Source organism: Ranitomeya imitator, chromosome 2 (assembly GCF_032444005.1).
Source record: "Ranitomeya imitator isolate aRanImi1 chromosome 2, aRanImi1.pri, whole genome shotgun sequence".
NCBI classification, from domain to species: Eukaryota; Metazoa; Chordata; class Amphibia; order Anura; family Dendrobatidae; genus Ranitomeya; species Ranitomeya imitator.
The window spans coordinates 716,116,076-716,143,444 of NC_091283.1; the positions used below are offsets into that span (position 1 = coordinate 716,116,076).

Consider the following 27,369-nt stretch of genomic DNA (forward strand, 5'->3'; position numbering starts at 1 on the left):
CCGCTATCACTAACAATGGCTCTACAATCATATTCTTTCCTTTTCACAATTAGGTTTGCTCGGGCGATTTCTTTATTCACATGCCTTGCTTTGTTGTCCTCTTGCGAGGATGCTACAACAATTTGTATTGGTTTTTACTCCTTCTAAAAAAAACTATTAACTCCTTACAGCATGAAAAAATTTTCACTGCATAAGGACTTTCCGACAGTCGAAATCTTTGCTGTTTGGATGCAAAAAGTTTGTTGAAAGACAGAAGGATAAAAAAAGACTGTGCTTTTATATATACAGAATGAGTGACAGTGGTGAGGGAGAGAAATGGTTAAAATTCTACATGCCAAAGAAAGTATTCTCCAGCACAGAAAAAAAAAGTGTCTTGAGCAAGGGATTACCTCTCCTATGTGTGATGCTGGGGAAGGGGAGGGTCAGCTCTTAGTAATTGGTTAAGGTTCTTCCATGTGTTAAATTAACATAAGGAGACGCCGCTCCCAAAGTAGCCACTTGGGGGCCAAAGCTAACTGTGCGTCACCGCCTTCAGTGGAAAGAAAGTCTAGGAATCAAGAAGCATGCAACTCAATCTGTGCCAATGGCATCACAAAAGGAAGGATGGATGCTGCTTGGGTGAAGTGGCTACCTCTCCAATGGTTCAATCACAGCAAGATATGAAGCTGAAATCAAGACGCAGCAGCCAGCACTAATTAAGATCTCCTCCTGTATGGATGAGGCTGCACTCATCTGCTCACTTGCTCAGCTTTCACAATCTGCTGTGAGGATGCATCTCGTGAACGGCAATTGATTTACAAGCAAACCACAAAGTAAGTGTTTTCTTCCACTCTTTCCCAGCACATCTGCATAAGCAGGGATCTCAATTTAGGAAAATGAGAAAAGGGAATGTTAGGACGGAGAAAAGGGGTTGTCATGATTTTAGTTCCAAACAGCAACGTATTACCATGCCTTCAGATGTGATTGCTTGGCTATGACCGGGAGCTAAAAATGTGTAATTTCTATTGTAAATGAGGCGTCAACTGAACAGCTGCCTATTCCCTCTTTTCAGTTTTCAGCTTTCATTCAACTTGTGTGTTTAGCTGACTTCCACTTTACTTTTTCCCTATGTAGTTCTAATATGTAACTATTCTTTCCCCAATATCTATCTCAGCTTAAAGTCACGTTCATGTACATTACGAACACCTAAAAGCCTTTATATCCTTTTTATCTTACAGCTCTTTCGAGTGACGCCCTGTTCATGGACCATCAGATCTCCTGAATGCTCCCTCTAGGATCCAAGCTGCTCTCCTGAGACTTGTTGTTCGAAGTGAGAAAGGAGTGCCTGGATTTTCTGTTGATCGCGCTTTAGCAGTGAGAAGTGAAAACATGGCTTCAGAAAATACACCAGGGACTGCCAAGTCTGCAGTGGAGAAACTATCCAATGCCATGGGTGAAAGAACTAAACAAATAGGCTCAGCCATGAAAGAAGCCCACCACCTGAGGAGACTCATCCTGTTCATTGTCTGTGTGGCACTTTTTCTTGATAATATGCTTTACATGGTGATAGTACCAATCATCCCAGACTATATACAAAGTATGAGGCTGCATAGCGAAAAACACTTTAGAGAAATAAATTCTAGTTCATCTTACTCAAATAAATCGATCATCAGACCCACGTACCCAACAGAGAATGAAGACATCAAAATAGGAGTCCTGTTTGCCTCCAAAGCTATTTTACAGTTGCTTGTCAACCCTTTGAGTGGCACTTTTATAGACAGGGTTGGCTATGACATCCCTTTGTTCATTGGACTTATTGTTATGTTCTTTTCCACTGTTATATTTGCTTTTGCAGAAAATTATGCTACACTCTTTGTGGCAAGAAGCCTCCAAGGGTTGGGATCTGCCTTTGCAGATACTTCTGGGATAGCTATGATCGCAGACAAATACACAGAGGAAGCAGAGCGGAGTAAAGCCTTGGGGATAGCCTTAGCATTTATCTCATTCGGGAGTTTGGTTGCCCCCCCTTTTGGAGGCATATTATACCAGTTTGTGGGTAAAAGAATGCCATTCCTCATATTAGCCTGCATTTCCCTCATTGATGGCATACTCTTATTAGTAGTCATAAAACCTTTTGCGAATCGGACTAGAGAAAACATGCCAGTGGGCACACCCATCCACAGACTAATGATTGACCCATATATCGCAGTTGTAGCTGGAGCGCTAACCACCTGTAACATTCCTTTGGCATTTTTGGAGCCCACCATAGCAACCTGGATGAAAACAACTATGGGAGCCTCTGAGTGGCAAATGGGTCTGACTTGGCTGCCAGCTTTTTTCCCTCATGTTCTAGGAGTTTACATCACTGTAAAGCTTGCAGCCAATTACCCTCAATACCAGTGGTTCTATGGTGCTATAGGATTGGTTATAATTGGTGCCAGTTCTTGCACTGTACCAGCCTGTAAAAGCTTTGAGCAGCTTATTATCCCCTTGTGTGGTTTATGCTTTGGCATTGCCCTGGTGGATACTGCACTATTACCCACTCTAGCCTTACTTGTAGATCTCCGCCATGTCTCTGTGTATGGAAGTGTCTATGCTATTGCAGATATATCTTACTCTGTGGCTTATGCTCTTGGGCCTATAGTTGCTAGCCAAATTGTACACACTATGGGTTTCACTCAGCTTAACCTTGGCATGGGACTTGCCAATGTACTATACGCTCCCGCTCTCTTGTTCCTCAGAAACGTGTGCCAAATGAAGCCATCCCACTCAGAAAGAAACATCTTGCTTGATGAGGGACCTAAGGGCTTGTATGATACCATTAAAATGGAAGAGCGCAGGGCAAAGTCCAACAAGGGCTTACATAAAGGTGAACACATACAGGACAATACTATGGACACTTACAACGGAGCCCAAACAGGTAAATACATGTCCGATGAAGAATCCTCCGATTATGAGTATAGCTAGACAAAGTTCTATGCAAATGATAGTAGGGCGGACACAGAAGAATCAGCCATATGTTTATGTACCAACATGCAATTCATTACTTGTACTTTTCATTTTCACAATGTCACTATGCTTTCTGTAAGATTCTTTCTTATGTCAGTTTTTTTTTTCACCTAAAACATTAGAAACCATTGATATGTCAAAATCATGTTAGATAGAAATGTCCTCCCCTCCAGAAGAAAACTAGGTGCAGTATTGTGAAAATGTTTAACTGTCTATTTTTAAAGCCAACTCTGTGTGAAATACTGTATATCTGTACAAAAAAAGAATTATATGAAATAATACTGTGGCATATTCAGGGAAATAAAGTTGCTAAATATTGTAAATATCTAGTTTGTGAATTAATTGCATGAATCATCCTCTAAAGTCCCATATTTTACGGCAGAAATGCACAATGAAAATCATTCAATGACATTATAGAGAAAAATAAAATTTGTCAAATACATATTCAGTGAACGTCCATGGAAAAAGTGGATATATAAAGCAAGGAAAAAATACTAGTCTTGAGCTCATGGCCAGCTATATTGCTTTCATGAAAACATTTCTAGCTCAGAGCATCATTATTCTTCCGATTGATGGACCTGCTTCCCAATTCCTGATTACTTTAGAAAACAGGGCTTTTCTATCAATAAATACATAATACAGAGTGTCCATCAAACGTCTGAGAAGATGACGGCTCTCAAGAAGTATAGAGGAAGCCCATTAATCAAATTCCCACTCGCATACACTCCTCACAATCCAATAGATCACAGACCACTTCTAATAGTGAGGGTCCGAATGCTGGAATGGATTTAATTCAGAAGTCACAGAGAAGTCGGGCTTCGGATAAGTCACACTAAATTTCCTTATTAATGTTCCTGTGATACTTTATCATATTCTGTTAGCATGTCTGTAAAAATCACAGTTTTCCAGATAAACTTCCCAATTAACATAATGGAATTGTAGACAAAGTATAAGAAATTTCTACAAAAGAGCAACACAATTTGTAAAGGAACTCTGCAAATTGACCAACAGATACTTTTACATGAATGTCAGAGAGCTTAGTCTTCTCTTACTCAATACATAGGGTTAAAAAGGACAACATCAAAACTAAGCACAGCTTCCAATTCCCGTATTAAAGATGCTCGTTGATTACTTTCCATATATTAAGTGAAGGATTTATTTAAGAAATTCAAAATGTTTTTTTTTAAATTAATACTAGCATTAATAAATAAGTCTAAGAAGTATTAATTCAGTAGGGTTGTATCACGGTCCATCCCGAAACCGTATCAAGTGAATAAGGAAATTTGTTTGGTTGGATGAAGTTGCACTCTGGAGGAAGGCAGGTTCTTCAAGTAGGTTTTGTCTCCAATAATTTAAATGCGTACGAATAGGAAAATGAAGGGAGGAGTTATACAGCAAGAACACCAAAGGTGGGCAGGAAGAGGTGGTAGGGGGCAGATCTTCCCTTGCACTAGTTCCTTGGTCCAGAACATGTAGTGCTACTGGATAGTGACACTGTGCTCTAGTGGTGGGGTTAGGATTAGTACCATGGACAGCGTCACCGCCCGCTTGTGGTGGGGATAGCACTAGTACCATGGACAGCTGCACCATCTTCTAGCAGGTGGGGAACCTAGAAGTACCATGGACAGCGGCATAGGCATCACCTGCAGGCACTCCACAGCACTTGTCCCTACTATCAGTCCACTGCTACTTGCTGTTTCTGTGAAGACTTTCTGAGACGGATCAATTGAGAACAGAGGTAAGCACTCACATTCCTTTATTGTAACAGTTTACGCCATGAGGCTTTTAAAGTTTTCACTGTCTGGAGCTCCACCATCTTGATAGTATTTTAAATGAAATGAATGGGCTACTAAATACAATTGGCACCTGGAAGCAGATGTACAACGTTTTAGTGGATGAAGAATTCCAATACATTTAGCTTTCAATAAATGCTAGACAAATAAATATTAATGTCCAACCAACCTTCACTTCAGAGTAAATCCTGTTAGTTCAATTAAATTAGAAGAAATGCAGCAAACGTATAAAATATACAGCGGGCAATGTGTAGGAAAGTGGAACTCTGACGCTTAGTAGTAAAGTTCTAAGAGTTAAAAAAGAATTTCTCCAACAGTTTAATAGACTCAGAATTTAATCTGCAGATAAAGCCTTTCGGTTCGAATGCTAAGTAGCCAATTGATGCTTTCTGTGGTTATCTAAATTATTAATGAAGTCAGTGAGATCTCATCAGCAACCCTATCTGGTAATCATTGCTATTTAGTACGAGGCATTGCTCTGCAGTATTTCCACTATCATAAAGTAAGAAATCAAGATATCAACTAACTAGAAAAATCTAGTATATAGGAAGATCTGGAATGATCAGAAACATAAAAAGGGTGTGAGATCTACAATATTGTGTTTTTGTTCGGTACAAGCTGCCAGGTGTCAATGCTCTTTCCACAACTCCGATTTTTTCTATTAACCGAATACACACAAACCATAAATGCATCTAAAATCCACAGTTATATTTGTAAATTAACTTTTAAACCACTCTTTAATTATGATTTTACCACTAAAATGCCCAAATATTGTTAATCATGGTGATGGAAACTCTACTGACAGTAATAAATGTGACGATCAATCCTGTTATCGGAATGGATGAAGGTGTACATTGCTTGTTACATCTCTTGTGTAGTCGAGCCATGTAGGGTTATATTTCTTACTGCTGATTGTATCTGAGGATGTTTCATGTTCGTAAATCACTTGTGCCAATCGAGTTCCACTTTATTATTTTTAGGGGGGTACTGAGAACCTGAGATTTATTGGTTTTATGAAGAGTGGTATCATATAAAGAAGCCGAAGTCATCCCTTATTCATTTGGTCGACTGTGTGAAGCACAGTTTATGGCCGCATAGTTCTCAGTCATGGAAATAAAATGACATTCCGAGTGATCATTTGTTTGTGACACAATGGAATTATTACAGGAAAAGTAAACTGGAGACAAACGAATTTTGCATTTGGAGCAGCAAATTCCCAACTAGTGATATCACCCACGATGGATAACCATTGTGTGATGGGGCATTTATATTTTACCTAAGAAAAAAAAAAGAAAATGAAACAAAGCAAAAATTTAAAATAATACTAGTTAAAGGAATTTAAAGGAAATGATTACTCATCAATCACTGTGAGGCAGAATTATTACTCCCGTCGGATATTTAGTACAAGCGTGGCATATGAAGTCTATAGATGTACCAAACTAAATACAGCATCTTATACTGGATGACAATTTTGGCAAATCTTTAAGATACTTATGTCAAATTGCACATTGTGTACCAATAGGCTTGCTTTATGACACTTTTATGGTGCAAATCGAAGCACAATGTCACATTTTAGCCACACCCTTGTTTAGTTTAGCCACTCCCCTTTTTCTTGATTTGCATACAGTGTTTCAAGGACAAAATTTTTGCCAAAATGTGTCAAATTGAGGCAAATTCATTGCAGTAAATCTGGCTCTATGGAACTACTGGTTGTCACATACAAAGCAATACAATACTTCCATTTAAAGGAATTTTATAATTCTCTCAAGTTTTATTATCTTGAAACTTAAAATGAAGTATTTCTATCATTTTATATAGTGTGCCCTTAATTGATTGATGTAGCTACCGTCTTTTCCTCAATGAAATGCAGTAATACCATCACAATGCAAAAACCACAAATGCTTTATAATTAGAAGGAAAAACATGAGGCTAGGGACATAACCAACAAGTAAATAAGACGTCAAATCACAGATAATGAAGATGCAATGCATAAAAGGGTCATTAGAGACCACCCCTTGTAGGTTGTAGCGTGTGTAGCAGGTTGCTGCGGCCTACTACTTGATTGGCAACTTGCTGATTTTGCCAGGAGAATCAGTGGACAACAAGGCATATCATCTGAAATGGCAGTGGTGGAAAAAAAGTAGTATTACATTACGACTATTTAGATAAATGTCTGTCCATTGATGACATGGACATCTTGGGTCTAGTAAAGCTGTACTGAGAGCAGGACATATAAACAGGAGCTGCTTTCATGATAGAACCAGCGAAAGGCCCCAAGTCTCACTAGATTTTCTACATAGAATCCATTTTGGATCCAGTCATAAAACAAACCTTTTCAACAAATTTTAATTCAGATATAAAATGGAACATTTACAAATTTACAATTTACAAATAAGAAACATTGTAATATATCTTATTAGAGAAATCCACTTCTTTCTCCTCCTGGACTCATCATTAATTCTTAAAATTCTCAGTTCATGGGTAAAATCTGTTTTTAGTGAAGGCAGATTTTGCCATTAGTGAGATAGAAGATCAATCACAGTTGGTAATAATATTACGGAGAACTGTAATTGTCATTTCATTACTTGAAGCAGAATATCTGTATCTGCCTCTAGCGCTTCCCCTCACAGAATTTTCAAAGCACTAACTGTCCGCCCTTATTTCAGAAATAAGGCCCCTTTCACACATCAGTTTTTTGCAATCAGTCTCAATCCATCGAATTTTGAAAAAAATGGATCCGTTGCAGATTGTGAAAAACTGATCGACGGATCCGGTTTTTCGCAGGATCTGACAATATGATCCGGCTAATTGGAACTTAAAAATATTGGAGCATGCTCAATTTAAAAAAAATGGAATCCATCACCGGATTCCGTCATTTGATGGATCCGGCGATATAGGGTTCCATTCTAGCAAACGACGGACGGCGACGGATTCGTCGCTGTCAGTTTTTTCGACGGACAAAAAAAACATTACTTTGTCCATTGTCAGACAATTTTCGATGGATCCGGCGAACGATGGATGAAACGTGAGGCTATCTGTCACATCCATCACTAATACAAGTCTATGAGAAAAAATGGATTCGATGGCATCAGTCGATGGATCCGTTTTTTCAAAATCCAACGGATTTCGACTGATGGCAAAAAACTGACATGCGAAAGGGGCCTAAGGAAATCTGTCTTCACTGAAAACAGATTTTACCCATGAATTCAGAATGAAAAATCAATCCAAAGAAGCAAATTTCTCTGATAAGATATATTTAAAAGTTGCTTACTTTCATGTGTATTATTGATTTGTGAAATAGAAATTAAAATAACGGTTACACTTTAAATTTATAACACAAGGTGTTTGTAAAGTTACTTCAAATGTTCAATACAGATGTGAAAACAGACAATAAGTCCAATTAAAAATGGATATTCACATTTGAGTCTACCTCAATGTTATAATTTTAATTGGGATGTCAACTATCCAATAAATAGGGTAGCTGACATGTGGAAGTCACACTAATACCTGGCTTCCATTTAACAGTAAACACATTTTTCACAAGTACTGAGCAGCTATTACTCCGTCATCCCAAAATCAACCATAGTGAAAACTTCAATAAAAACTTGGGCTCCCAACCTTAGTTGCCAAGGTTTGTCACACTTAGCACTAGTCACTAATCACAAACAATCAGTGAGGAAGGGTAATCAAACGTTCCAGGGTCAGATACCAAGAGAGATCATCGTAAATAACAGGGGACTGATAAAGGAGTAGTCAGGTCACAGTCTGAGGTCAGTATACCAGGATCAGAGCAAAGGGGCTAGGCAAACGGGTGGTCAGAACAAAGTTCAAGGTCAGGCAGCAATAGATCAACAAACAGAGCACAGTAATATAAAGCAATATGCACCGCAGAGCAAATACTTTGACTGGCAGATATCTGGGACTGACAGCTTAGCTAAGTAGCTGGGTACAGCTCTCATTGCATACGTTAAAATGTTGTTTATCCAGTGAAAATTTATCAGGAAGTGCTACTACTGGTTCAGGAGAGACCAATTGCATATCAGAAGGTACAGAATTCAAAACTACAGTCAATAGCTTAGAGCTTTGGGAAGCACCCATAGTACCAGAAAACTGACCCTGCAGCTGGGACTGTGAAAATTCTAGCTTCTGGTACTCCCTGGCCAGATCCTGGACCATGTGGGTCAGATTCGCCACCTGATCACAGAGTTTACAAACTGGATCCATTGGTGGTTGAAAAAAAATTATATAGACAGTAATAATATGATGCTAGAAACTACTCACAGACAAGTCGTGAGGCAGGGTAGTCAAACTTTCCGAGGTCAGATACCAAGAGATCACGTCATGAACTAAAGGGAAAAGATAAAGGCACAGTAAGGTCATGGTTCGAGGTCAGGATGCCAAGAAGATAGCGGATCAGAGCAAAGGGCTAGGAAAATGTATGATCAGAATGAGGTCCAACATCAGACAGCAACAGATCAACAAGCAGAGCACAAGAATACAAGGCAATATAAACCACAGAGTAAATAATATGACTGGCAGAGATCTGGGACTGACAGCTTAGCTAAGCTGGGTAATCACTCAGAACAGGGAATACCTGAAAGAAGCTCAGCACCTCCCAGTCTCAGATTGGACGGCTGAGCTGTCTAGCAAAATACCGGCAGTCCAGCACACTCCTTCACTAGATTGGACTACTGGGCTGTCACACATTGCTTTCAAGACACATTGAGAGGAGGAAACATGACACTAATGTTAACAGCACATTGACCCTACATTATGGCCATTCAGTGCATTCAAAGTGAAGCCACCTTGTAGCGTTTCACTGTTCTGTTTATAAAGCTGTGTAATGCAAAATGCGATTGGAACGCAATCATAATATTAAGAAAAAATCATCTCAATGAAAGAACATATGGCCTATGATTACCCTAAAATATTATAAATTACATGGCAGATCCTCTTAGGCCATGTTCACACGATCCTTTTTTTCATGCGGAATTGCCGCGATTTTCCCGCTGCGGGTCCGCAGCTGTTTTCCATGCAGGGTACATTACATTGTACCCTATGGAAAACAGGAACTGCTGTGCCCACAATGCGGAAAATCAAAAGAAAAGCCGCGCTGAATAGCTGCGGGAAAAAAGAAGTACCATGTCACTTCTTTTTTCGGAGCCGCAGCGGTTCTGCACCCATTGACCTCCATTGTGAGGTCAAACCCGCAGTAAAACCCGCAGATGAAAAAAATATCTGCGGGTTTTACTGCGGTTTGTGGTGCAGAACCGCTGCAGCAGGAAGTGCGGGGAAGCGGGCGGAAGTGCGTGGGCGGAGTGTGGCTGCCCCCCCGTGCTCCGATCCCGCCCCCCCGTGCTCCAATCCCACCGCCCCGTGCTCCGATGCCCCCCCAGTGCTCCGATGCCCCCCCCCCGTGCCCTAATCTCCCCCCCTTATACTTACCCGGCGTCCCGCTGTCCGTCCGACCGTCTTCTCCCTTTGCGCCGCCATCTTGCAAAATGGCGGGCGCATGCGCAGTGCGCCCGCCGAATCTGCCAGCCGGCAGATTCGTTCCAAAGTGCATTTTGATCACTGAGATATAATCTATCTCAGTGATCAAAATAAAAAAAAATAGTAAATGACACCCCCCCCCCCCTTTGTCACTCCCATAGGTAGGGACAATAAAAAAAAAATAAGAATTTTTTTTTTCCATTAAGGTTAGAATAGGGTTAGGGGTAGGGGTTAGGGTTAGGGTTAGGGTTAGGGGTAGGGTTAGGGGTAGGGTTAGGGGTAGGGTTAGGGGTAGGGTTAGGGTTAGGGTTAGGGGTAGGGTTAGGGTTAGGGGTAGGGTTAGGGTATTTTCAGCCATTTTAACCCTAAAAAACTTCCTAGAAAACACACAGACTCTGCATAGAAAACTGCATAAAAAAAGGATCAAAAAAAGGATCAAAAAACGCATCAAAAAAGGACAAAAAAAGGACCAAAAAAAGGACCTGCGTTTTCTGCCAAGAGCTGCAGTTTTTTAAAAAACAGTCCTGAAAAAAAAAGGATGGAAATCAGGAACGTGTGAACATACCCTTAAAGAGTTTGGGACAATGCGGCAAACCTAGAAAACACACAGACTCTGCATAGAAAACTGCATAAAAAAAGGATCAAAAAAAGGATCAAAAAACGCATCAAAAAAGGACAAAAAAAGGACCAAAAAAAGGACCTGCGTTTTCTGCCAAGAGCTGCAGTTTTTTAAAAAACAGTCCTGAAAAAAAAAGGATGGAAATCAGGAACGTGTGAACATACCCTTAAAGAGTTTGGGACAATGCGGCAAACCAAGCCTGAAATGTCTTTTTGAAGAGGACCTGTCATCGGATAAAAAGAGGCCAGTTCTTGCTCTACTTTCATTTCCACTTCTCCATTGAGAAATACTTTTTTGATTTTTAAAAATCCACCATACGGATCCAGAGATATATGGGTCTTTTTTGTGTTAATTTTTATGGCCTTTACCAAAGTTGCTCATAGGATTTTCTAGGAATGTGTCTAAGCTGCTCATCATTATCTTATCCCTGTGTGAGCACCGCTTCCTTTTAAAGACCATAAAAATTAGAACAAAATAAATAGATCCCAAAGTTCTGGATCCGTATGGTGTATTTTGTAAAAACAAAATCTGTATTAGGCTACGGTCACACTATCAGTATTTGGCCAGTATTTTACATCAGTATTTGTAAGCCAAAATCAGGAGTGGAACAATCAGAGTAAAAATATAATAGAAACATATGCACCACTTCTTGTATTTATCACCCACTCCTGGTTTTGATTTACAAATACTGATATGAAATACTGACCAAATACTGAATGTGTGACCGTAGCCTTACTCAGAGGAGCAGCAGGTATTAAATAAGTCAAAAAGCTGGCCTCTTTTAACCCAATGACAGGTCTTTCTTAGATCATGTAACTTATTTATCAAGGGGTTGAGTAGTCAAGAGTTGCAATAAAATTTAATACATAGGACACATGTGGCCACTAGGACTCTTTGCGACCATCTGCTCTTTATATAGACATTTACAACGTTTTGCAGATTTTGATTTTTATCTTACTATTGACAAAATTATTAAAAAAAATACTAGTAGATAGAACTGTAAATGGATCTATGACTAATACATTCAATAATCAGGCAGTTGCCACATAAGCTGAAGGGCCAGAAAATATCAAGGAAAAATTGTCTTCCACTATCTGTCAATAAAATTAGTCATTATTGGCCAGTTTAGTCTCAGCATAAATAATTCCTTTGCTTTCTTCCAACAGTTATTTTTTACTCCCTCCACATTCATGTTTAGCCATGAGCGTGTTGGCTCTGAATGTGGAGAGGGGAATAAACCTCAGGTAGACACCTCAGGCAGCAGCATGAAATCCAACCTGTTTCTCCCCTCGCCCCAAATTTTTGCTGAGATACCACCAAACATATGTAGATGGTTGGTCGGTCACATTAAAATCATCAGGTTCAGATGACATTAATTAATCTGTATGGCTACCTTTAGGGTCTGAAAATAAAGATGGTCACTATCACAAGCAGAAGCCATGTAAAGAAAAACGCTTTCTTCTTAGGCTATGTGCACACGATGTGATTTGATGTGTTTTTGATGCGTTTTTACACGCGCAAATGGTCCAAAAATGCAATGGAATACTTATGCAAGGTAATACAATGACAATCCTGAAGTGTTGCGCACATGATCAGTAAATTTCCCTCCGTATTTGCATTTTATTTTCTGCAGCATGTCAATACTTTTTGTATTTCTGCAGCATTTTTGACTCATTGACTTCAATTGAGTCATTCAAATGTGCAGCAAAAATGCAGGTGTAAAAAGGTTTGCGTATTTGCTGCAGATTTACTGCCAAAAATGCTACCTATTTTCAAAGGAAATGATGTCAGAAGGAGGAAGAGTGTGTGAGCGGAGAATATGTGTGTGGCTGTGTGTGTGGGCGGAGAATATGTGCGTGTGTCTGTATGTGGGTGGAGAATATGTGTCTGTGTGGGTCTGTGTGTGTCTGTCTGTGTGTCTGTGTGTGTCTGTCTGTGTGTGTGTACACATGCGACGTGTGTTCCCAGGCGTCGCCTGATGGAACTACTAATCCCATCTGGCTATGTCTTTTGTCACATTTAACAGAGACAGCATGAGCCAATGATGGAAGAATAGTCTCATGATCCGGCGCCTGTGTTCAATTGCAAAAAAATCAAAACATTTACATCATTACATACATATTCACATACAAAATACATACTCACCGAATGCCTAATCCTCGATGCCTGTGTCTCCTGCAAACAATCAAAAATAATAACCCAACAAATACTCACCTTTCCGCCGTAGTCCATTTAATATCGAGTGTCCCACGTCGATCTTACCTGGCTGCTGGCGATACACTGACAGGAGGTGATCGCTCCCGCAGTGTATCACTGAGCAGCCATGAGAGTTCACCGAAATTCATCAGCTGATCAGCTCCGGTGCTCTCACTTACGAAAGTTCTCACACAGCGATAGTGTCGTAAGTGAGAGCACCGGAGCTGATGAACTTTGGAGAACTCTCACAGCGGCTCAGTGATACACTGCGGGAGCGATTACCTCCTGTCAGTGTATCGCCAGCGGCTGGGTAGAGCGGTCACATCTCCCAATGTGACTGTTCTACATGTGGGATCGCCGTGGGACACTCGGTAATAAGTGGACTACGTTGGACAGGATAGTATTAAATGTTGGTTTATTATTTTTTTATTGTTTGCAGGAGATGAGGTTGTTGGGGATTAGGCGTTCATTAATAATGGTAAATTTAGATTCAATAAAGGAGTCTGTGTGATTATTTCAAATAAAGGACTTTATTCTGGGTGTCTGTGTTTTATACAATATCACTATGTGGTAAGTAATGGATAGGTGTCTTGTAGATGCCTCTCTATTACTAACCTGTGGGCTTGATGTCACCTGAAAATACAAAGGTGACATCAACCCCACAAATATGAAGCCCACTTGCCACTTTGCTGGTTCGATTTTGTAGGGGGACCCCATTTCAATTTTTTTCTGGGGCTTCCCTGTAAACTAGCCAGTAAAGGCTAAGCAAACAGCTGTGAGCTGATATTAATAGCCTGATAACCTTTGGCTATTGGCTCCTTCCCATAATATTTACATCAGCCCTCAGCCGTCAGCTTTCCCTCTGCTGGTTATGAAAAATAAACAGATATTGCATTTCATGCAGATTTCTGACAGTTGCTGTTTTGTTACAGCATATGTCGGTTAATTATGTTAATCCTCCTACATAGGCTGGTGACCGTGTGTGTGCATATGTGTCTTTATTTTATATTAAGGGTATCTGGCTGGAGAAGTTGATCAAGGAAATTACATCACAATTCTGTTTTTATTTTTAATAATATATCTTTATTTAGCTCTATGGATTTACAAAAACACCTGAAAAAACACATGCAAAAACACATCAAAAGCATGTGTATTTTCAGCTGCGTTTTTCTGCCAAGAGATACAGAAACATTGCAGAAATTTCTGCAAGTAAATACGCAACGTGCACACATAGCCTTATAATTTAAGTGTCTTGCACATCCTTATAAAACAGAGAATAAGATACCAGGAAAATTTAAGACAATGATCCCGTGAAAATGTTCATAGGCTAATAAGTATGCAAGCAAAAGAAGGGAGGCAAATATTCAATGTGCAGCAAAATGCTGATCAATTGTTCACTGCAGAGCGAACCTTGTGCTATCTAAAGATACAAAAGAATACAGTTTTGAAAGACCTTCACAGTCCTCATTTTTTTATACCAAACTCTGAAAATAAGTTGGTAGATCTTAATTCTCAACTTGTAGCATTCTTCATAGAAAAAGCAGAATCAATTCTTGAAACTTAGACTGTTAGCTGGCTGTCATGACGCAGTTTTATGGTGGGTTTTTCTAAAGAGGACATTACGAAGAACAAGGATGACTAAAACATTGCTTTGTTTTCTAGCAATTAGGCCTCCAGACCCTTTTTTCTCATTGTTTACAACATGATTTCCCCATAAATCACAACAGAGTCTAACAAATGGTTCCCAATGATCAATAGACAATTATGCTTATATATTTATATTACTCACTTATATAGCGCCATTAATGCCACAGCACTTTACAGACATCATCATTGTCCCCGTTGAGGATCACAATCTAGATTCCCTATCAGTATGTCTTTGGGGTGTGGGAGGAAACATACACAAATACGGGGAGAAGAAACAAACTCCTTGCATATGTTGTCCTTGGTGGGATTTGAACCCTGGACCCCAGCACTGCAAAGCTCCAGAGCTAACCACTGAGCCACTGGGCAGCTTTTGAGCTAATTTGTAGACTATAAGTGGCTTTACATTTCTTACAAGCAACGTGCACTTTCTACAGCGGGTAGAATAGTTAGAAGCCTATAGTTATTGTGGCCTCTGCATTACCTGTTCCTACAACTAATTGGGTAATGCAGAGGGACGATAGAAACAGCAGCTGTAGGACACACTTGCAAACTGAGCATGCACAGACATAACATGGAGAAATATAGTTGCCCAAACTGGCAATGGTCCTGGAGACAAAGTAGAGCATTGATGAGTAAAGAATTAATGAAAAAAAAAATTATTATAATTGATTGTGAAAATTAAATATTTATTTCCTATTAATTTATGAATTTTATTTTTTCAACAGATTTTACTACTTTGAAAAGCATAATTTTTTTATAGCATAAAATGCCTGTATTAAAGGAAGCTACACCTGAAAAGTCTGCAAGCAAAGGCAGCAAGGAGGAAGAGGTAAGACAATAATAGTATTTTCATATACATAGTTATTTTAATAGTCACCTAGTTTCACCTGTTAAATTTACATTAGATTTGTTTTTGTGTATACTGTATTGAGTACTGTACTCTATTGAGGTATCACAAACACACAAAAAGCAGTATCTAAAAAGGACAAAAAGCAGGGAAAAAATTTCAAGCAAAATAAGCAAAAAATTATGGCAACGTATCAAAGGTTTAGAGTACTGTATACCGTTGTTTCCGGTGCTTCAATAGAATTTAATAAGTAACAAATAAACTCTAGCATTCAAGCCAATTAACTACCAAATGCACTGCAAAACAAGAAAGAAATTCCAAGCGTCGTGAAATTGCAAAAAAATGTTTATTATGACATTGTTTTGGGGAGTTTATTTTTACATTGTTTATTGTGCAGTAAGAATTAACTTGCAAAATGGTTTCCCAGGTCAGCACGATTACATTTATACAAGCCATGTAGACTATTAGGCCACATTCACACGTTCCTTTTTTATACTGCGGGTTTTCCCGCAGCGGATTTGCTAAATCTGCAGGGCAAACCCGCTGCGGTTATCCCTGCAGATTTATCGCGGTTTGTCCTGCGGGTTCCGTTGCAGGATTTTACCCCTACTATTGATGCTGCATATGCAGCAATATGCAGCATCAATAGTAATGTTAAAAATAATAAAATCATGATATACTCACCCTCCGACGTCCCGATCTCCTCGGCGCTGCAGGCGGCGGTCCGGTTCCAAAGATGCTATGCGACCAGGACCTTCGGTGACGTCACGGTCATGTGACCGCGACGTCACCGAAGGTCCTGGTCGCATAGCAAACCTGAGACCGGACGGCCACGTGCAGCGCTGAGACTTCCAAATTGAGTATAACATTATTTTTTATTTTAATTCTTTTTTTTTAATACAAATATGGTTCCCGGGGCCTGTAGGAGAGTCTCCTCTCCTCCACCCCGGGTATAACCCGCACATTATCCGCAATACTTCCCGCATGGTGGGCACAGCCCCATGCGGGAAGTAAGCGGATCAATGCATTTCTATGTGTGCAGAATCGCTGCGATTCTGCACAAAGAAGTGACATGGTCCTTCTTTTTTTCCGCAGCAATTCTGCGCGTTTTTTTTCGGGTTTTTCCGCATCATGTGCACTGCGGTTCCTGTTTTCCATAGGGTACATTGTACTGTACCCTGCATGGAAAACAGCTGCGGACCCGCAGCGGCAAAATCGCCGCGGTTCCGCAGTAAAAACCGCATAGTGTGAACATGGCCTTAGGCTGCCGTCACGCTAGCAGTATTTGGTCAGTATTTTACATCAGTATTTGTAAGCCAAAACCAGGAGTGGGTGATAAATGCAGAAGTGCATATGTTTCTATTATACTTTTCCTCTATTTGTTCCACTCCTGGTTTTGGCTTACAAATACTGATGTAAAATACTGACCAAATACTGCTAGTGTGACAGCAGCCTTAGATGGGGAGTTTTGGTATGTGGTGAAAAAAAGAACCTCACCAAATACTCAGCATGTGCATGTGACGTTATTGTATTATTTTAGGAAAGTGTGTCTATCAAAAAGTTTATTTTTTTCCATCTTTTCAGATTTTATTTGTCATGTTAATTAATTTTATGTTTCATACATAACATATGCACCACTTCTGCATTTATCACCCACTCCTGGTTTTGGCTTACAAATACTGATGTAAAATACTGACCAAATACTGCTAGTGTGACTGCAGCCTTATTGTGAACAGTTAAGAAAGTTGAAGGTGAAATGATCTCTAAAAGGCCTAGATTTAAAGATGACACATTTCCTTTGTATTTTAGGAACAACAAAATGATATATTGTGAGGAGAGGTATACATAATAAAACAAGTACAATAATCTTGAACAATACAAGTCACAACTGGTACAGGAGGAGAGAGGACCCTGCCCGCGAGGGCTCACAATCTACAAGGGATGGGTGAGGATACAGTAGGTGAGGATAGAGCTGGTCGTGCAGCGGTTTGGTCAATCCGTGGTTACTGCAGGTTGTAGGCTTGTCGGAAGAGGTAGGTCTTCAGGTTCTTTTTGAAGGTTTCGATGGTACGCGAGAGTCTGATATGTTGTGGTAGAGAGTTCCAGAGTAGGGGGGATGCGCGAGAGAAATCTTGTATGCGATTGTGGGAAGAGGAGATAAGAGGGGAGTAGAGAAGGAGATCTTGTGAGGATCAGAGGTTGCATGCAGGAAAGTACCGGGAGACGAGGTCACAGATGTATGGAGGAGACAGGTTGTGGATGGCTTTGTATGTCATGGTTAGGCTTTTGTACTGGAGTCTCTGGGTGATGGGGAGCCAGTGCAGGGATTGACAGAGGGGAGAGGCCGGGGAATAGCGGGGGGACAGGTGGATTAGTTGGGCAGCAGAGTTTAGAATAGATTGAAGGGGTGCAAGAGTGTTAGAGGGGAGGCCACAGAGCAGGAGGTTACAGTAGTCGAGGCGGGAGATGATGAGGGCATGGACTAGGGTTTTTGCAGATTCTTGGTTTAGGAGTGTACGGATCCGTGAAATATTTTGAGTTGGAGGCGGCAGGAAGTGGAAAAAGTTTGGATATGTGGTTTGAAGGAGAGATCAGTGTCAAGGATTACCCCAAGACAGCGTGCTTGTGGGACTGAGGAGAGTGGGCAGCCGTTTACTGTAATGGATAGGTTCGTTGGGGAGGTCGTGTGAGATGGGGGAAAGATGATGAATTCTGTTTTGTCCATGTTAAGTTTTAGAAATCTAGTGGAGAAGAAGGATGAAATAGCAGACAGACATTAATGGATTCTGGTTAGTAGGGAGGTGATATCTGGTCCAGAGATGTGGATATCTGTGTCGTCAGCATAGAGATGATACTGAAAGCCGTGAGATTCTATGAGCTCTCCCAGGCCAAAGGTGTAAATGGAGAAGAGCAGGGGTCCTAGAACTGAACCTTGTGGGACTCCGACAGATGAGGAGGTGGTATGTGAGTGGGAGACGCTAAATGTCTGGTCAGTTAGGTATGACGAGATCCAGGATAGGGCCAAGTCTGTGATGCCAAGGGATGAGAGGGTCTGCAGCAGCAGGAAATGGTTCACTGTGTCAAAGGCAGAGGACAGGTCCAGGAGGAGGAGGATAGAGTAGTGTTGCTTGCTCTTGGCGGTTAATAGGTCATTGGTGACCTTAGTTAGGGCAGTTTCAGTGGAGTGGTGTGACCGGAAGCCTGATTGAAAGCGGTCAAAGAAGGAGCAGGAAGATAGATGGGAGGACAGTTCAAGATGGACATGTTGTTCCAGTAGTTTTGAGGAAAAGGGGAGAAGTGATATAGGGCGATAGCTAGATACAGAGGATGGGTCAAGAGAGGACTTTTTGAGGATAGGTGTGATTGAGGCATGTTTAAAGCTTGAGGGGAAAACGCCAGTTGTTAGTGATAGGTTGAAGAGATGGGTTAGGGTTGGGATGAAGACTGTGGTGAGGTTTGGGATGAAGTGGAATGGGAGTGGGTCAAGTGCACAGGTGGTGAGATGCGATCTTGAGAGTAGAGTGGAGAGTCCGTCTTCTGTAGTGGTGGAGAAGTTGGTTTTGGAGGTGGAGGGCTGGGTAGTTGGGAGGAAGGGTTCTGGGGGTTGTTTACTAAAACTGTCTCTGATGTTCTCAATCTTCTGCTTGAAAAATGAGGCAAAGTCTTCAGCTGAGATGAGTGGGGAGGGAGGAGGTGCTGGGGGCGGAGGAGAGAATTGAAGGTGTTGAATAACTGTTTGGGGTTGTGAGACAGGAGGATATGAGAGATGAGAAGTAGGTTTGTTTTGCTGTGGCAAGCGTGGTTTTGAAAGTAGAGAGGGACTGTTTGAATGTGATGAAGTGCTCGTTAGAGTGGGATCTTTTCCATCTGCGCTCAGCAGCCCTGGAAGCTCGCCTCAGTTCTTTGGTCAGGCTGGTGTGCCAGGGCTGTCTGTTGATTTTGCGAGCTTTGGTATGTGTGAGAGGGGCAAGAGATTCCAAAGCTGCGGCTATTGTGGTGTTATATAGAGCGGCAGCATCATCCGCATAGTGTAGGGAGCTTATGTCTCCCTACATATATATATGTATATATATATATATATATATACATATATATATATATATATATATATATACACAGTGGGGCAAAAAAGTATTTAGTCAGTCAGCAATAGTGCAAGTTCCACCACTTAAAAAGATGAGAGGCGTCTGTAATTTACATCATAGGTAGACCTCAACTATGGGAGACAAACTGAGAAAAAAAAATCCAGAAAATCACATTGTCTGTTTTTTTATCATTTTTTTTGCATATTATGGTGGAAAATAAGTATTTGGTCAGAAACAAACAATCAAGATTTCTGGCTCTCACAGACCTGTAACTTCTTCTTTAAGAGTCTCCTCTTTCCTCCACTCATTACCTGTAGTAATGGCACCTGTTTAAACTTGTTATCAGTATAAAAAGACACCTGTGCACACCCTCAAACAGTCTGACTCCAAACTCCACTATGGTGAAGACCAAAGAGCTGTCAAAGGACACCAGAAACAAAATTGTAGCCCTGCACCAGGCTGGGAAGACTGAATCTGCAATAGCCAACCAGCTTGGAGTGAAGAAATCAACAGTGGGAGCAATAATTAGAAAATGGAAGACATACAAGACCACTGATAATCTCCCTCGATCTGGGGCTCCACGCAAAATCCCACCCCGTGGGTTCAGAATGATCACAAGAACGGTGAGCAAAAATCCCAGAACCACGCGGGGGGACCTAGTGAATGAACTGCAGATAGCTGGGACCAATGTAACAAGGCCTACCATAAGTAACACACTACGCCACCATGGACTCAGATCCTGCAGTGCCAGACGTGTCCCACTGCTTAAGCCAGTACATGTCCGGGTCCGTCTGAAGTTTGCTAGAGAGCATTTGGATGATCCAGAGGAGTTTTGGGAGATTGTCCTATGGTCTGATGAAACCAAACTGGAACTGTTTGGTAGAAACACAACTTGTCGTGTTTGGAGGAAAAAGAATACTGAGTTGCATCCATCAAACACCATACCTACTGTAAAGCATGGTGGTGGAAACATCATGCTTTGGGGCTGTTTCTCTGCAAAGGGGCCAGGACGACTGATCTGGGTACATGAAAGAATGAATGGGGCCATGTATCATGAGATTTTGAGTGCAAACCTCCTTCCATCAGCAAGGGCATTGAAGATGAAACGTGGCTGGGTCTTTCAACATGACAATGATCCAAAGCACACCGCCAGGGCAACGAAGGAGTGGCTTCGTAAGAAGCATTTCAAGGTCCTGGAGTGGCCTAGCCAGTCTCCAGATCTCAACCCTATAGAAAACCTTTGGAGGGAGTTGAAAGTCCGTGTTGCCAAGCGAAAAGCCAAAAACATCACTGCTCTAGAGGAGATCTGCATGGATGAAAGGGCCAACATACCAACAACAGTGTGTGGCAACCTTGTGAAGACTTACAGAAAACGTTTGACCTCTGTCATTGCCAACAAAGGATATATTACAAAGTATTGAGATGAAATTTTGTTTCTGACCAAATACTTATTTTCCACCATAATATGCAAATAAAATGTTAAAAAAAACAGACAATGTGATTTTCTGGATTTTTTTTTCTCAGTTTGTCTCCCGTAGTAGAGGTCTACCTATGATGTAAATTACAGACGCCTCTCATCTTTTTAAGTGGTGGAACTTGCACTACTGCTGACTGACTAAATACTTTTTTGCCCCACTGTATATATACACACATTTTAAAAATTACAAAAAGGAAAATGGCAGATGCATCTTTAACTTTAGGCCTTTTAGAAATCTTTTCAACTTCAACTTGCTTAACTGTTCACAATAACAGTAATTTTGCCCAGGGGTGCCCAAAGTTTTACATGCCACTGTATATGGTGATACTAAATATGATTGTTTTCATTATATTTGTATCATTAAAGATGGAAAATGGGAGTGATTTAATTGTTTTAACCATATTTATTTACACATTTTTTAAACGTTTTAAGTCTGCCAGGCAACTTTAGCCGTGCTTCGTAAACCACCACAAAAATGAGCTTAGCTTCATAGGAGGACTAAGATAGAAGCCGTGGGCGCAGGCTCCCAGGTGCCATAACAACCATTTGGTTACCCTCTATGAGATGGGGAGCAGATGCAAGCTCCAGTTGCTGCTGTTAGTAGAAGATGCAAGCTGTGTAACACATCTGGCATTTACCAGCCAGTCGCACAGTAGCAGTTGTGGGCCACTCGGCCTTCTGCTGCCTGGGAGAAGATAACTGTAATCGTGTACAAGTGCTGGACCAGCCATCCCAGCACAGCAGACATGCCCGCCTCATACTCCATGGTGTATGATCGTGTTTTCTGATCTCACAAACCAGCGCAAACGCCCGGACTGATTCCTCACTGTAGAAGAGCTTGAGATTAAGTCAGCAGGGGACCAGGGTAGGAGTTCTGGGCAGGGCTGGATCTAGTGTCTTGTGTCAGTGGAGGCTCTGAGGCACGGCATAATGCTTTATTACACATATGTGCACATAGTATAGCACATCACTGTACAGATTAATATATGACTTGTATATAACATAATGTGATACAACAGAAATCATTTCATGTCTGCAGTCACAGTATATCATATACCAGACTTGGGCAAAGTGTGGCATGCGGGCCATATCCAGATCTCAGGTTGTTCCAGTCTGACCCGTGGACCGAGACAGCCAAAGGTGTCATGGTTCCGCTCCTTAGTGTGTCTGGTATGCAGTTACTGACAGCTCAGCCATCCAATCTGGTATAGGGGTGTGCTGCAGCTGTCGGTACTTTTGATTGACAGCTTGGCCATCCAATCTGGTACAGGAGTATGCTGAGCTGTCAATGTGTTGATTGACAGCTCAGCTCTCAAATCTGAGACTGTGAGTCATCCGCTTTCTCCATGTGTTCACAATTCCAGTTAATTTCCATGCTTCTTAACTGAGCTGTGTCTCCCAGAACTTTACAAGACGTACATTCAGCCTGTGAAGTTTGTGCTTTCGTGTGCCTTGAGTTCTGTATGCTTGATCTGTTGTCTGACCTTGGACTTCATTCTGACCATCCGCCTGTTTAACCCCTTCAGCTCTGATCCGTTATCCTCCCGGTACTCTGACCTCGGAACTTTACCTGACTACGCTTTTGTCTTTTCATTCTGCTTATGACGAACCCTCCTGGCTTTGGACCTTGGACTGCACTCTGATTCACAGATAGTGGTAAATACATTGGTGGAGGACAGAGCCACCAGTTCCTTCTTCCACCAATCAGCATGTGCGACTGCATAGAAAATGCAATGACGTCATTGCTTTGTGTCTGCTGTGCGGAGAGATTAAATTGAAGACCGGAGCAGAGAGTCAGGATGTGTTTAGGATGTGTGCCTGTATATAGGGGGTTATGTGGGCTCATACTTAACCCCTTCATGACCTTGGGATTTTTTGTTTTTCCGTGTTCGTTTTTCCCTCCCCTCCTTCCCAGAGCCATAACTTTTTTATTTTTCCGTCAATTTGGCCATGTGAGGGCTTATTTTTTGCGGGACGAGTTGTACTTTTGAACGACATCATTGGTTTTAGCATGTCATGTACTAGAAAACGGGAAAAAAATTCCAAGTGCGGTGAAATTGCAAAAAAAGTGCAATCCCACACTTGTTTTTTGTTTGGCTTTTTTGCTAGGTTCACTAAATGCTAAAACTGACCTGCCATTATGATTCTCCAGGTCAGTACGAGTTCATAGACACCTAACATGACTAGGTTATTTTTTATCTAAGTGGTGAAAAAAAATTCCAAACTTTGCTAAAAAAAAAAAATTGCGCCATTTTCCGATACCCATAGCGTCTCCATTTTTCGTGATCTGGGGTTGGTTGAGGGCTTATTTTTTGCGTGCCAAGATGACGTTTTTAATGATAGCATTTGGTGCAGATACGTTCTTTTGATCGCCCTTTAATGCAATGTCGCGGCGACCAAAAAAAATGTAATTCTGGCGTTTTGAATTTTTTTCCCGCTACGCTGTTTAGCGATCAGGTTAATGCTTTTTTTTAGTTGATAGATCGGGCGATTCTGAGTGCGGCGATACCAAATATGCGTAGATTTTATATTTTTTTTATTGATTTATTTTGATTGGGGCTAAAGGGGGGTGATTTAAACTTTTATATTTTTTTTATTTTTTTAACATTTTTTTCAACTTTTTTTTTTTACTTTTGCCATGCTTCAATAGCCTCCATAGGAGGCTAGAAGCAGGCACAACTCGATCGCCTCTGCTACATAGCAGCGATCTGCTGATCGCTTCTATGTAGCAGAAATGGAGGTGTGCTGTGAGCGCCAACCACAGGGTGGCGCTCACAGCCACCGGTGATCAGTAACCATAGAGGTCTCTAGGACCTCTATGGTTACAATGGAGACGCATCGCCGACCCCCGATCATGTGACGGGGGTCGGCGATGACGTCATTTCCGGCCGCCCGGCTGGAAGCGGTGGTTAAATGCCGCTGTCGGCGTTTGACAGCGGCATTTAACTAGTTAATAGGTGCGGGCAGATCGCGATTCTGCCCGCGCCTATTACGGGCACATGTCATCTGTTCAAAACAGCTGACATGTCCCGGCTTTGATGCGGGCTCACCGCGGAGCCCTGCATCAAAGCAGGGGATCTGACCTCGGACGGTATAGTACGTCCGAGGTCAGAAAGGGGTTAATATAGTGGGACTGTGTGGGGGTTCATACTATATAAAGGAAGTTATCTAGGGGCTCATAAGGTATATGAAGAGGCTATGTGAAGGCTCATGCTGAATATAGAGTGACATGTGGGGGCTCACACTGTATAAAGGTGCTATGTGGGGGTCTCATGCTGCATAGTATATATGGAGACTGTGTGCGAGCTCATACTGTATATAGGTGGTTGTGTAGGGGCTGATACTGTATATAGGGGACTGGGAGGAGGCTCATGTATATAGAGGTATAGAGGGATTGTATGGGGTTCATGTTTTATATATGTTGTATATATGTGTCTGTGTGGGGGCTCATGCTGTATATATGGGGACTAGATGGGAGTTCATATTGTCTATAGGGGAGCTATGTGGGACTCATACTCTATGTAGCGGGATTGTGTGGGGGCTCATGTTATATAGAGGGAGACTGTGTGGGGGCTCATAATGTACATAGAGAGGCTATGTGATGGCTCATACTATATGCAGAGGGCTGTGTGGAATTTCATACTATATGTAGGGGAGCTGTGTGGGAGCTCATACTGTATGTATGGGCCTCTGCGGGAGCTCATAATGTACATAGGGGGCTGTTTGAGGCCTCATTCTGTACATAAGTTGGCTGTGTGAAGGTTCATACTGTAAATAAAAGGGCTATGTGAGGGCTCATACTGTATATAGGTTACTATGTGAGGTCTCATACTGAATATATGGGGACTGTGTGTGAGCTCATATTGATTATAGATATACTGTGTGGGGTCTATATAGGGTTGCTATTTGGGCTCATAGTGTATACAGGGTACTGTGAGTACTCATACGGTACAGGATATAGGGGACTGTGTGGGGGCTCATAGTGTATATAGGATACTGTGTGGGTACTCATACTGTATAGTATATAGGGGGACTGTGAGGGGCTCATACTGTATGTAGATTATGTTTGTGAACTTATACTGTATATAGGAGAAGTGCTAGCATGCTTAATTCTGCATATTATTAAGTGATAGAATTAATATTGATATCAAAGAATATTTATAATATGTTAATAATAATATTGAGCAGAATTAATTTCAGCCTATTGAAGTTTCCACAATCAGTGAAGGTTTGGGGAGCCATGTCATCTGCTGGTGTAGGTCCACTGATTTTTATCAAGCGCAAAGTCAGCGCCTCCATCTACCTGAAAATTTTAGAGCACTTCATACTTCCCTCTGCCGACAAGCTTTTTGGAGAAGGAAATTTCATTCTCCAGCAGGACTTGGCACCTGTCCACACTGCCAAAATACCAATACCTGGTTTATAAACAACAGTATCACTGTGCTTGATTGGCCAGCAAACTCACCAGACCTTAACCCCACATAGAATCTATAGAGTAATTGTCAGGAGGAAGATGAGACTCCAGACCCAACAATGCAGACAAGCTGAATGCTGCTATCAAAGCAACCTGGGCTTCCATAACACCTCAGCAGTGCCACATGCGGATCGCCTCTATGCCACGCTGCATCGATGCAGTAATTGATGCAAAAGGAGCCCCAACAAAGTATTTAGTGCATTTACTGAACATACATTTCAGTAGGCCAACATTTCAGATTTTAAAATCATTTTTCAAGCTGGTGTTATAAAGTATTCTAATTTACTGAAATAATGACTTTTGGGTTTTCACTGGCTGTAAGCCATAATCATCAACATTAACTGAAATAAACACTTGAAATAGATCACTCTGTTTGTAATTACTCTATATAATATAAGAGTTTCACTTTTTGTATTGATGAACTGAAACAAATTAACTTTTTGATGATATTCTAATTTTGTGAGATGCATCTGTAGACAGCATTTAACCACAACTATCCCATCATTACTTCGGCTTTATCTTTTTAAAGCCTTGTAACCTCCACTCCCTTTATGAAGCAGCCAGAGGAAAATAATAAAGATGGGCCACTTCTCATGAATCACTGCTGTGTGCTTGCCCCCTACCAAAATTTGCCATCCAGCCCCTGCATATTTTCCTTTTAAATAAAGCACTTTGATGCTGTTTTTAATTATTTAGATCTTTACACCCTAGTAATGTTGCACAGTTATAGTATACTAGATGGAGGCCCGATGCATCGGGAGGGCGGTAATGTCACGATGGGGGCAGGCTTTGCAGCATTGAGAATCTCTCCCCCATGTGCTCACCCACCTATCCACTCTCTCTTTCCCCATGTGCTGACTTCTCCCATCTGTGCTCTCTTCTTTGACCTGTCTACCCCATGCACTATCCCCCTTGTTTGCTGTCTCTCTCCTTCCTGTGCTGTGTTCTCCCCTCATGTGCTGTCCCATTTGAGGTAAAATATTGTTTAAAAACAGTCAGTAAAATACTTTACCTGACAAAAGAAATCCTCTGTGATCCCCTGCTGTAATGTCAGTATTGTCTTTTGCTTCCTCCTCTGCCCAGGAGATGTGGTATGTTCCGTACACGGTCAGACACAGACAATGTTTAAAATGAACATTTGTTCAAGGGAAAACCCCTTTAATGTGACCGGCTTCCTCTGCCTGTAGACATGTTGCGCATCTGCAGCAGGAATCAGCTGAATGATTCACTGCACCTGCACGGAATTCGCGCAGACACAGTAAATCAGACTGCCACCATTTTTGTGCAGACAGATAGCTGCGGTCACATTAAAACTGCGCATGCGCTCCTCCTGTACAAAGATGGTGGCGGTCAGTGAATCATTCGGCTGATCCCAGCGGCGGCATGTTTGCGATGGTGTTCCGCTGGTGGTACTGCGCAAAAGGCTGCGTGTGGCATATACAGCGTGCATGTGTGTTTGTGTGGTGCATATGGCGTATACAGTGTGTGTGTGTGTGTGTGTGGTGCGTACGGCATATACAGTGCGTGTTTGCGTGTGTGTGTGCTGCGTACGGCGTACAGAATATGTGTGTGTTTTTGTGGTGTGTGTGTTCCTCTGGTGGTACCGTGCAAGACTCTGGTACCACCAGCAGATTCCATATTGAGACACCATCACTTGGGTGTCCCAATATAGAGGTCAGTGAACTTCCGCCACGAGGAATTCTGGGATCCGGACACACCTGGACGGAACAGGATGTGAAGACATTACAAG

At 41.5% G+C, this 27,369-nt stretch overlaps 2 protein-coding genes across 3 annotated transcripts in view; both read left to right on the plus strand.

Moving 5' to 3' along the window:
• The first annotated feature begins 540 nt into the window (after positions 1-540).
• Positions 541-3,311, plus strand: SLC18A3 (solute carrier family 18 member A3). The gene is made up of 2 exons (XM_069753140.1): positions 541-812; positions 1,218-3,311. The coding sequence occupies exon 2, from the start codon at positions 1,369-1,371 to the stop codon at positions 2,944-2,946; it is 1,578 nt and encodes a 525-aa protein (XP_069609241.1). The 5' UTR covers positions 541-812; positions 1,218-1,368; the 3' UTR covers positions 2,947-3,311.
• Positions 3,312-4,453: 1,142 nt separating this feature from the next.
• CHAT (choline O-acetyltransferase) overlaps positions 4,454-27,369 on the plus strand; it is a 210,109-nt gene continuing 187,193 nt past the window's right edge. For both annotated transcript variants that reach the window (XM_069753141.1, XM_069753143.1), the window contains exons 1-2: positions 4,454-4,726; positions 15,462-15,565. In XM_069753141.1, the coding sequence (XP_069609242.1) occupies positions 15,503-15,565 (63 nt within the window). In that variant the 5' untranslated portion in view covers positions 4,454-4,726; positions 15,462-15,502. The remainder of the gene's footprint in view (positions 4,727-15,461; positions 15,566-27,369) is intronic.